This window comes from Notothenia coriiceps, unplaced genomic scaffold (genome assembly GCF_000735185.1).
Source record: "Notothenia coriiceps isolate Sejong01 unplaced genomic scaffold, NC01 NC01_scaffold00020197, whole genome shotgun sequence".
Taxonomy (NCBI): Eukaryota; Metazoa; Chordata; class Actinopteri; order Perciformes; family Nototheniidae; genus Notothenia; species Notothenia coriiceps.
The window spans coordinates 1-12,112 of NW_011352898.1; the positions used below are offsets into that span (position 1 = coordinate 1).

Below are 12,112 nucleotides of genomic sequence, written 5' to 3' on the forward strand. Positions count from 1 at the left end.
GGGGGGGGTGACACAGGGGTGAAACAGTGGATGAGTATACCATGGAGGATGATTCAGCGAGTGCAGTAAAGGAGGGGGTTTACCTGGCTCAGGTTCAGTGGGTGCAGGCGGGGGTGGATCTGGGACTAGAAGATTAGAGTGTGTTAACACGAAGGGACATGACATTTGGTTTGGATTTTATTGGAGGACTAAAGAGAGCACTCACATGAGTCAGAGCTACAGCGGGGGACAGCACAGTACTCCCACACCAGCTGCAGGTTCTTCCACACAAAACACCACGGACGCCGCTTGTAGTGCAGATTCCTGGAAAACAACAACATATATTCACATGGATATTTCAGTTACTAAATGCATCCCTACTGTAAAACCTAATTGTTGGAATTACTGAAGGGATTTTTTGAATCGCTTCCTATCCTCTTTTTAGCCCTGAGCAGCAGCCATATAGTTTTCTTTGTGTTTCGGTCGGTCTACCCGTGCTCCCCCACCTTTTTGAAGTTTGAGCACTTCAGCTTAAATATTACAGAATAAGCTTTGAATCTTGAATCGTATGTCCCACCAAAACGATCTTATCGTTCAGGCTGTATATATAGCTTCAGAGTGGTGTCAGCCTACCTGCAGTAGTTGTGCCTCCCTGACTTGAGATCTATTGACAGGTAGAGCTCCCTGGTGTCTGAATCCCACTCCTCACATGTGCGTCCGCTCTTTGATTTGGCCACGGTTCCTCTGTAGTACAGACCCACCCCCTCGAAGCACTGACCGGCTTTCACTACAAGAACAGCAGGGGGTTTGATTTAATAAATGATATCAAAAGTCAATGCAATTTGGTTTGTTTGTTTAGATCTGACCTTTTTCACAGTGTCTCCCCTCAAAACCTTCGGCACACAAACAGAACATGTGTTCACCAGAAGTCAGGGACGGGACAGAGCTGCCTCCATTAAGACAGATCCTACCTGTAAGACAAATCGTAATCACATTTAGAACTTATTAGGTTTCATGCTTCAGTGCACTTTGTTGCACACCATAAACTAAAACAAACTAAATGTAATTTGTTTTAAATAGTGCAAAAAAAAAGAGGGAAAAAAAGACAAAATAGAAGAAAATTATATATTAAAAACACATCAAATCATTTTTAGAAAGACCTACTCAAATATTCACAAATTATTTGAATTAAACTGAAATAGCTGTGTAGTTTGAATGATACACTTCAATACAGCCTGGTTTTAATGTACTGTACATAACCAGAGTGTGAATTCTCACCTGCACTTTCAAAGGAGGAGGAAGACGAAGACGAAGAGGACGATGTTGACTGGGAGGAAGAAAAGAGAGGAAAAGTATGCCCTCTTTTTTCTCTCAATAATCCCTAAAAAGTACCAACATTTGATTAATTATCATAAACATAAATGCAATTTTCAAAAGAATCACAGTAGAAATGCCCTTACTGCCTCAGCTGCTGACAGGGCTGCCAGGGTGCAAATTAAAACAAAGTTTCTCATCATTGCCATGTTTGGAATCCCAGCAGCATGAGCGTGCCTGCAGAGTGTGTGCACCTCCTCGGGGGTAACGTGTTTTGTCTACTGTGTGCAGGGAGGAGGGGAGGCTCCTGATTGGCTGAGGAACTTTCCCACAGACTGGCATATGATATGTGTGAAGTAATATCTGTTTGCAGGGTGAGTGGGTGAGTTAAGGCTGTTTAGCTGAGTATTTCCCAGGAAGCATGTCAATAACTTTGGTATGCTGGGACGTTATTTCAGATATGCAGCTGTTTGAGTGGAGAATTTCACAAATTCTGGATGCATATGAGTCATATAAGTACTGTGAAACATGTTGTGAGGTTCTGGACATCATAAACACACCCTGTTAGACCTCACCAGTGACACCACAACCCCACCAGTTGGGAAACTGATACTGATATTAAGTAATAAGACCACAGGAAGGAGGAATGGTTTCTGTTCTGAAAGGGCGTGTATTCATAAGTCATAATGTCTCTGTAATACAGTGTTAAATCAAGACCACGGTCAAGTTTTCATTTATTTTAAAATGCAATAAAATGCATCTGTCTGTCTCATCACTATGTAAGAATAAATAAGAGGCAACAGAATTATTAAGGAATACCACAATATTATAGAAATAAGTAGTCAAACTATATTTGATCCATGATCCTTAACATGCAGTAACACATTGGACTTGGATGGCAAATTTGGAAACTATTTATTATTTCTAAAAAAAATGTCAGGGATGGGCAACTTGGATGGTGGTGGGGGCCACATAATGTATGTACTGGCCACCAGGGGGCCGCAGATTCACTTGGAACCCACAAATTCCATGTATTGTATGTAATTATTAACAAATATACTAAATCTGACAGGGTCCGTGACAGTTTGTTTTCATCTGATTTCAAATAAACAAGGTCTTGGTTTTAAGAATATTAAACTTGTTTCGCCAAATTCAGATGATAAAAACAACTTTTAAGCTTGTAAAGGCATAATTACAAGCGGTAACTTAACGTCACAGCAGGCATAACAACAGCCGGTTTTTCTTGTGAGTGTTTCCCCGGGAAACAAACACAATACACACAAACGCGTCACAGATTATTTCGCGATATTAGGCTGCCGCATGCGGCCCACGGGGCGCCATTTACCCATCCCTGATATAAGTCATTAAGCTCAATGGATCCACTTGAAAAAAATAGATAAACATTTATATTGTGGTTAGTTACTGTTTTATTTAAATGTGTTGCATATAGTGTTCTTATTGCTGGTGGAGATTATGTTTCTAGTACCTAGAGTTTCAAAATGACAAATATGTTTTTAGATTTTTTTAGATATGCTTTTTTTTTCTTTTAGTTTACAAATCTGTGATCAGTATTGGGCCAAAATACATTTCTGATATGCTTTAAGTTATAAACCCGGTAGGTCCTTTACAGATCTTTAGGAATGAGAGTAGTGACTGAAATTGTAAAAAAAACTGCACGGATCAGAAAATGGAAGGAAACCCAATAATTGAAAACGTAAGGTTTTTTAAAGGGGACCTATCATGCAAAATGCACTTTGTGATGTCTTTTATACATACACTTATGTGTCCCCTGTGCGTCGGGGAACTCACGCAGTGTCAGAAAATAAAACCCTCTCTCTTTTCCTCCGCACCCAAATCTTTTAAAAACGGGTGTACAACGAGCGGATACAGATTTCCATCCGCTGTGACGTCGGCAGACCCACAAAAAGTTGCTATCAGAAACAATGCCTGACGTGTTTTGGATGTCTTTGTTTACATTAGCAACCCTCGCTAACACTCAGAGCTAACCTGTACTGGAGAGCACATGTGTTTAAAAAGCAGGAAATAAAAAAAGAACTCACCTTGTGATAAACCTGCAAGAGAAAAAGCATTTGAGCTCCATACTATTTCAGAAATAATCCTTGACGTGGTTTAAACAGGATGGCGTTTTATCACAACCGAATTTAACTTTATCTCTGGTAGAATTCTGATCAGGCATTAGCTCCGCCTCCTCTTCTTTTCTTTTTTCAAGCTAAGGACCCACGATCCGCGTTTCTCTAACAGGGCTGCAAAAGAGGGGTTTGAGCAGTATGAGGCATGGCTACAATGGGTGATCTGTTTGGTATTTTGAAAAAAAAACTTCACAGACATGTTTTATATAGGTATGGCCCTACAATATATTTTTTAAATATAGCATGATAGGTCCACTTTAACTCTGGTTTACTTTTCTAAATAAGAAACTATTGTCAAATGTTGGCAATTTTAGTAGGACAACAAGACACGAACAGTATCAAATACTTTGTAAACTTGCAAGACTTTACATTTTTGAATACATATTTTTAATCACACCATTAGTTATTTTACATCATGATCAGGTTAATTGCACATGTTGTTATAAGAAGCAGCTTTTGATGGCATCATGGTGGCCTTAATATGATTTTAGCAGTTAGCTTGTATGTTGTTGGCTAATGCTATGAGCTTTATAAACAGCTGAGGGGCAGGTAGCTGTAGAATATGTTGGTGTGTTTGTTGGCCCAGGAAGTCGATACTAACCAAACATAAAACACTTTAACTCATATTAAAATCTATCAGAATAAAAATGATGACATAAGAACACTGATTATGCCGTTTTGTAATAAAGTGTCACTGGATGTCACTGTTGCTCTGTAAACAGTTCATTTATCCTGATTGTACCTGAGGTATCATGATGTGTTCTTCCCTTTACATTCTATGGTTCTTCCATTGGCCGATGACTCCTTATGTAATTGGAGAAAATAAAACTACTAATAACTTTTCATGAAAAAGAAAACCGAATTTCGATGAAATAATTTGATGATGATGCTGATGATGATGGTGTAGATGTGATTGTTTCATTCTTATTACCTGCATCTGAATCACTGACCCACGCAAATTAAGCCACTTTTAAATGAACAGTGTAAATGAAGGCAAATATGTACATTGGGATCCCGGAAGTCGTCCAGTTTGGATCCTGCTTGGCTGAATGTTGCCTTTAAGGGCCTTAGGAATAATTAGATTATCTTCGATAGATAGAGAATTTAGAACAAATTGTATTCAACGCAAATATTTTAGGTCAATATATCTGAAACAGTTAATTCATTTAAATTACCTTGTTAAAATATGTTTATTTTATTTATTTCAGCAATACGTTTTTTATTTCCTTTTCATTTAACAACATTATCTATTTTTTGTTAGTTTATTTTGGAGTATTTTATTAATTTTACCATCTAACTGATGTTTATTTGTTTGTTTCCATATGTAAATCCCTTTTTTGTATGCGTATCATTATTAATATTATTTTATTATTATAGTTATTATTGTGTTATACAATTATTATCAGTTTTCTTTTTACTCTTGTTACCTTGTTGTTGCGATCATTGTGAAGTTTGTGTCTTGTTTTTTCTATTGCCTATAAATGATGAAGTTCGATATAAATGTATTTACAATACAAATAATTCATTTACAAATAATTTCGATTTATAAAATGTACAGCAATGTGTTCCTCAGTTGCACCACATGTCAATTTTAACAAAAACAACATCATGAATAAGCATTACCCATGTTAAAAACATAAAAAAACAACAACAGCAGCTATTTTTGACATGACATTCCCTTTGCATGTGGATATTCCGAGCAGCCCCTGAACGCAGCAGGAACAGAGCGGTGGATGAGGGAGATTATCCTCCTTTACTGCGACTGTTAACCTGCTGTTAACACGGATTCTAACAGGAGGTGTTGGTTTGTGACACAACATGGGAAACGCCGACACCAAACTGCACTTCAGGAAAGCGGTGATACAGCTCACAACCAAAACACAGGTCAGTTATTTAAAAAGAAAAAACTAACGTCGCTTGTGTTTTAAATTCAGCTTGTGGAGATAAAGTTAGAGTGCCAGATGGTAACCTTAACTGAAGCCTCAATGACACAAAGTGGAAGGGAAGTCAAGTAAACACTTCAGTCAGTTTACAAATGAAGATGTCCTGACATAATATACATACATTTCGTGAAATAGCCTATAGATATTTTCCTCTGTATTTGTGGAATTTCAAGAGACTGTCAAAAGGCAGGTTGGCCCTATTGGTGTTCTGAGTCCTTCACCTGTTTTGTTTGTTTTGTGAAATTATCCTTAAATAACTTGAACATTTGACATGTGATTGTTAAATGTTGAATTGAATTAAATTAGTTTTCCTGCAGGCAGCAAGTGTTTCCCTCGCAGGTGCATTTAAGGTGGAACTAACTAGATGAAGTTGATAAGGATCTACTACAGACTCTGCACTCAGGCCTGTTTTTAGTGTTCGACAATTGATTCATCGAGTTACCTTCAAGTGAAAGAAAAATACATCTGTGATAGTAGGTTTACATGTATTCGGTTTTTTGGACAAACCAAAGAATGTTGACATTTTCTGAATGTTTAGGACTAATCGATTAATCACTTACTCAATAAATAACCGACTGATTATTTGGTATTGAAAAGTATCCTTAGTTGGTTGCTTGTGTTTTTTGTGTCGTACATAATTATTCTCTTTATGTTAAATACAGAACCAATTATATGCAGAATGTAATGTATGACTGTCATGTTGGAAAAGCAAACATTATCTACTACAGCTGTCATATACATGTAGTGGAGTACAAGTACAATATTTATCTGAGAAGTATTTAGATAAAATGAATATAAAAGTATCAGTAGAAGTAGCTTGTACTTAAAAACAGTACTCCCATAGACTTTATAGGGTTTAAGACAACATCAAGTCAGAGACAAATAGGAAAAAAGAACAGTAAACAAAAGGGATAAATACACTAAGGTTAATAAATAATAAAGGTTTTAAAATAAAAAGACACATATTCCGTTTTCTTCTGAATAGCTGATTTGAGAAAACTGTACTCAATAATAGGTGCACAGTAATGAGCAGTACAAAATGATGATTCTCCAGACTGAGATCATGATACGCACACACAAAGAATGACTTTTTGTCCTCTCCTGCAGCCTGTAGAAGCCACAGACGATGCCTTCTGGGATCAGTTCTGGGCCGACACCTCCACCACGGTCCAGGATGTGTTCGCTCTGGTTCCGGCCGCAGAGATCAGAGCTGTGAGAGAGGAGTCTCCATCCAACCTGGCAACCCTCTGCTACAAGGTAACCTGCATTCATCAGGATGGGGAGGAGATGTAAATGATGGTTTTCAGTATGTATCCAGTCAGAGATGTCCTGGACTCAAATATACAAGTCATTTTCTGGAATTTTGAGACAATATGTTTTTATAGCATCTCAAAAATCAAGTTTCAATACATTTCCCTACCTAACAAAAGTGTGTTGTCTTAGTGCAGCTATTCTTCTGTCAGAGTCACAGGAATGCTGCGGTTTGTTCACACACTTTACATGTTACACACATCACTGTTTGTAAAGGTCAAAGGTTATTTGAGTAAAGCAGATGGGGTGTTCCGTGTAGACCTGGCTGACAAATAAAATGTTCAACAAAAGGAACAAATAGGCAGTAAGACAGGACAACCTACATTTCTTACAGCAAGGAACAGTTAGACATTGAAATCTTTAATCCCTTAATGTCAAGTTTTACTTTTAGAAGCTTTGTTTTTGTTATTCCACTCTGTCTAACAGTATCATGTAATGTACTCTATATTCCCTTTCAGTTTGATTAAGCTCACTATGAACTATTAATGATTTTTGAACTGAGTAAAATATTGAATCCCAAAACTCTGTTTCTCATAGCCGCACCATCTTGTAAAACAGGGGTATTTCTGATGTCTTGTGTGCCATTTTAGACACATTTCCCAAAACTTGTTGCTGTTATATGTTGTATATTTTCAAACATAGGAATATCTACTAGAATTTGACATAAATATCTGTGGGATTGAACAATGTTTGTCTGCATGGTGTTTTTAATGACTTCTCAACACCAATCGCTGCTGTCTTTGTTAACCAGAACCAACAAATTAAATATAATCTTCTTTTAGGGAAGATAGGTCTAGAAATGTCAGCTGCCTGCAAGGCTCACCATTATCACATCAATTTAAAATGAAGTCAAATTAACTTTGGAGATATGTGTATGACACCTGCTCAAGGTAGGGGGCACAGGATGGAGAGAATATTGATGTTGAACACAGAATCTTACAAAAGAAATATATCGTAATTGAAATCATAAATGTATAGACACCTGACTTTATAGTATTGTTCTGGTTTTAAGTTATGTGTTTTTCTCCCTCAGGCAGTGGAGAGGTTGGTGCAGGGTGCTGACTCCGGCTGCCCCTCAGAGAAAGAGCGTCAGATCGTCCTGAACTGCACCCGCCTGCTCACACGCATCCTGCCCTACATCTTTGAAGACGCTGACTGGAGAGGCTTCTTCTGGTCCACCGTGCCCGGGGCCGGTCGAGCGGGGGTACGACTCACACTGACACTCAATCTGTTCCAGGAAGTAATGCTGAGCAGAAACACTCTTGTATAATTCTTGCACTTTCTGGTGTGTTTCCTGTTTGACGCTTAGTCTGCCTCCTGTCTGATCAGAGGATATGAGGAGGGGGAAGCTCCAGAACTGAAAGGTCTTCAGGCTGTTAACTGCATCATTAATGATTTCACATTGAAGCTTGTGAGAGATTCAGTCCTGGGAGGGGACTGTAATAGGAAAGTTATGCATTGAGGAAGCAATAATCAAACAAAAATCACAAACCTGTGTGTGTGCGGGTTAAAAGGGTAAATGGATTACATTTTATATAGCCCTTTTCCAGTGTTTGCAGCTCCTCAACATGCTTTTACATATTTTTGACTTTTTTTTATCAAGTCAGCAGTCACCCACATTCATACAGAGGCAGTTTGTCAGGGAGACAAACACTGGCTCACTTTCACACACCTATGGCCAGGCCAATTTGGGCTTTAGAATCTTGCCCAAGGACACAGCAAGATGTTGACTGCAGGTGTTAGGGATCTAACTTCCGACCTTACGACTGGTGTATGACCTCTCTACCTCTACCAGTGCACTTGTGTATTATCAGTTTTCATACTGGTCAGGTTTTGGTCCAGAGTGTGTGGATGAAGCAAAGTTAAATATTGCTAATTTAACAGCTGGCTAGTTAGCTATCTATCTAATTGCCACGTAAAGTTCCCTTAATAGCGCTCAGAGAATACCCATATAACGTGCTTTGCTCACAATAATTGCAGTCCCACGCCCGTGATGTGTTTCTGGATCGCAGTGTTATGCTTCACCACTGATCAGTTGGTGGCAAACACTCACATTGTATGGGGGGGAAGAAGAAGTAGAAGATGACGGCTCCCAAATAAACAGTGCATGTCTCAAAATTCACATAATTTGCAAATGTTTTACGAGAAAGGGAATGCTAAATCCAAGCAGTAGAAATCTCCAGATCTTTGGGAAAATAACAAGCCTTGATGCTTTTATTGGTTGATTTAATTAACAAAAGAACAACGAATCAAAATTGTACCGTTAAACTTATTCTCAGAGGGAAATGTATAAATCTTCTGCTGCCTTTCCAAACCTGCAGCTGAACCTGAAGGAGAACAGCAGTCAGAGAAATCCTATCCCGCTGCAGACAGTTTGCAGAGTTCAATCCGTCCGCAGCCCCTCAGCTTTACACACATCAGAGGATTTGAGATTAGCACGTATAATAATCCACAATGTTTAGAAGTGATGGACAGAGCAGGATCTGTAAAATGAGAAGGTTGCTGCTGTCGACGTCAGTGTCTGAAACCCACCCCTCCCTCCACCCTCCCTCCCCCCTCATCTCTCCCTCACCTCTGCCTCATCTCTGCCTCCTGACGGCTGCTGGTTCTCTGGTTACCTGTACGACCAGGGACCCACCATCCAAACACTGCCCATATTGTCTGTCCCCCCCCATCCCTCCTCCTGGCCATGCAATGGTTGAATTAAAAGGGATTGAATGTCCCTTAATTACAGTGTGGGACTGGAGTAAAGTGCAGAGCTGCAGCAGTTGGAACAGAATAATGGGTTGTTGGTAGTTGTATGAAATCAGTTTGTGGTTCTGTGGGAGAAATTGCTATTGATTTGATTTGTTGGGAACAAAATTGAAACATTTAGATTTTATAGTAGGGGCGGTCACGATATCAGATTTTCCCCACATACATATTGTGGTCAAAGGAATTCACGATGACTATATACCATAATACAGGGCTGCCAACACTCACGTATTGAGCGTGAGAGTCACGCAATTAACCCATATCTCACGCACTCACGCCACACTTGCCTTTCCTCACGCTAAATTTTCGTCCAAAATAAATGTATATAAAAATGGATTGAAGGAACAGCAAACCGAGCGGTCTACGAAATGAGACGGTCTTCTGGCTCAGTTCAGTAAAGTTGGAACGATATTGGGAGATTCAGATTTCACGGATCAATAACTCATGAACAAAACGTTATTCAGACACAAATGACGTCTCCTAAGTACCGTGGTAAGGTTGACAACGAACTACAATCACATTTTGATTAAAAAAAAAGCCAATACGCGCCGTCCTCCGAGCTGGACACATTGGTCTCTATCTATCCGCAGCCAGAGAAGAAACGAGTGCTCAGGGACCGTCTGCAAAGTGCAACTCCGAAAAAAGAGAATAGGCCTACAATAATATTCAATCACTATTATACAGCTTATTACTAGCAAACTCACTACACACATCAATAGTCTCCTCTTTGTCATACTACAGCAAGGAGTTTGGAAGAATATGCTTTTGAATAATTATGGGGAATATTTATAATGTAAAATCTTCAATAAATATGGCATCATTACATTACATTACATTGCATTTAGCTGACGCTTTTATCCAAAGCGACTTACAGTAAGTACATTCGACCAGGAAGATACAAACTTGAAGAAAACAGNTGCATTGTTGTTGTTAGCATCTGGTTAGCTAGTTGTGCTAACGGATATTAAAAGCTGTTTCTAAAACAAGGAAAGGGAGAGCTCTGTCCTGTCAGACTGAGATAACTACAGCTCAGTGAGGTAAGGGACTCTGTTTAGATAGTTAACTTTAGTCTAGTTATCTCAAGTGGGTCTTAAACGTTTTGGTCACCATTTATGAGAATAAATGAAAAACAGTTATGAAATACTATATGACAGTAAAACAAGAATACAGTTTTAAAGGTGAGTGATTTGGAAAATATCCAAAAAGAAAATCTGTTTACAGTTCTGTTTCATATGGGTGTTGAGAGATGTATCCATAAATTCATTTTTGCTCTCAAAGTGCACCAGATTGATGCATTTAACTTCAATATTTAAACAAAAAAAATCTTAGAGGAGGTGAGGACCCCCCTCTCACTCCAAGCTGAACTCAAAATGTTGGCAGCCCTGATTTATTTATTTAATTATTTATGTATTTATTTATTTATTTAATTTTGGCTTAAATGGCATTCCATAGTAAACAACAAAAGCTGAGAATGACATCAGTGAAGTAAGAAGAAAGAGGAACACAAGCGGGGAGGTGCTCAGTTACACACTAATGCATCCACACACAGTTACACTGAGACATTCACACACACAGTCACACAGTTCTATACCCTTAGTCACTAGGTAAATACTGTCATACATGTCATCTGTCATACAGTACATATCATCAATCAAAAATGGCAATCATAGCAAGATGTCAATAGTACTTACACTTTTAAAAGCTGTTTTAGGAATTGGACGGCACTTTAGAAGTGAGTCACTTGCTACCCAAGGCACAGTAACACGACCCTGTATTTAAAAAAAAAAACTATGTACATGTCACCCCATCAGCCAGTCTGGGTGAGTAAATTCAAAATTGAAAAGCTTTTATTGTACAGAATACAAAGAGATTTATAGTCATTGCTCCAGTGAGTGCTTTGAAAACAGACATATTAAAACACAGATTAAAAGGTCTGACAGTTTTGGCCAGCAAGTAGTGCACACAGCTTCAGGTGGTCATGTAGATGACCAGGATTAATAAATAAATGAATAAAATAGAATTATGATAAAAATAAATATGATAAATATTACAGTCTATAGAGACAGATCATGATTATTGCACAGTGGGGATATGGGGAGTTATTTTTGTGTGTTTAATGTCCTAATGGCCCATGGGAAGAAAATGTTTGTGAATCTGGAGGTGCGGGCTTTCAGTGAACGTTAGCGCCGGCCCGAGGGCAGCAGGTCGAACAGATGACGGGCTGGGTGGGATGAGTCCTTCAGGATGGAACTGGTCCTCCTGAGGCAGCGAGAGCTGGTGATGTCTTCCAGGGAGGGCAGCCAATAATCCTCTGGGCCGTGTTAATGACCCTCTGCAGAGCCTTCCTGTCGGCAGCCGAGCACCCTGCATACCAAGCAGAGATGCAGTATGTGAGGACGCTCTCAACTGTAGAGCGATAGAAGAGGTCACCAGCAGCTGTCTGTCAGGGATGGGTCTTCCTGAGCTAGTCTCAGGGAGTTACAGTCGCTGCTGGGCCTTCTTTATCGACTGCCGTGGGTGTGTGGACCAGGTGGCTCGCTGGGAGATGTGTACTCCCAGGATTAAATGAAGGCACCCTCTCTACACGTCCCGTTAATGTATGAGGGGCTTGGGTCTAGTGCTGGTCTCGCGTCCTGAAATCGATAAGTAGATTGATCTGTC

At 39.2% G+C, this 12,112-nt stretch overlaps 2 protein-coding genes across 2 annotated transcripts in view; one reads left to right on the forward strand and one right to left on the reverse strand.

The window, feature by feature from the left end:
* Nucleotides 1-40: 40 nt before the first annotated feature.
* Nucleotides 41-1,537, reverse strand: plaub (plasminogen activator, urokinase b; the record flags this gene model as incomplete). The annotated part of the gene is made up of 6 exons (XM_010779448.1): nt 1,440-1,537; nt 1,258-1,306; nt 846-950; nt 613-766; nt 206-303; nt 41-125 (listed from the first exon to the last, which is right to left on the reverse strand). Coding segments are annotated over exons 1-6 (554 nt in total), but the record flags the coding sequence as incomplete, so codon positions are not given.
* Nucleotides 1,538-5,205: 3,668 nt separating this feature from the next.
* Nucleotides 5,206-12,112, forward strand: part of hid1b (HID1 domain containing b) — a 12,207-nt gene continuing 5,300 nt past the window's right edge. The window contains exons 1-4 of the mRNA XM_010779449.1: nt 5,206-5,327; nt 6,494-6,643; nt 7,731-7,901; nt 8,007-8,108. Coding sequence (XP_010777751.1) covers nt 5,262-5,327; nt 6,494-6,643; nt 7,731-7,901; nt 8,007-8,108 — 489 coding nt within the window. The 5' untranslated portion in view covers nt 5,206-5,261. The remainder of the gene's footprint in view (nt 5,328-6,493; nt 6,644-7,730; nt 7,902-8,006; nt 8,109-12,112) is intronic.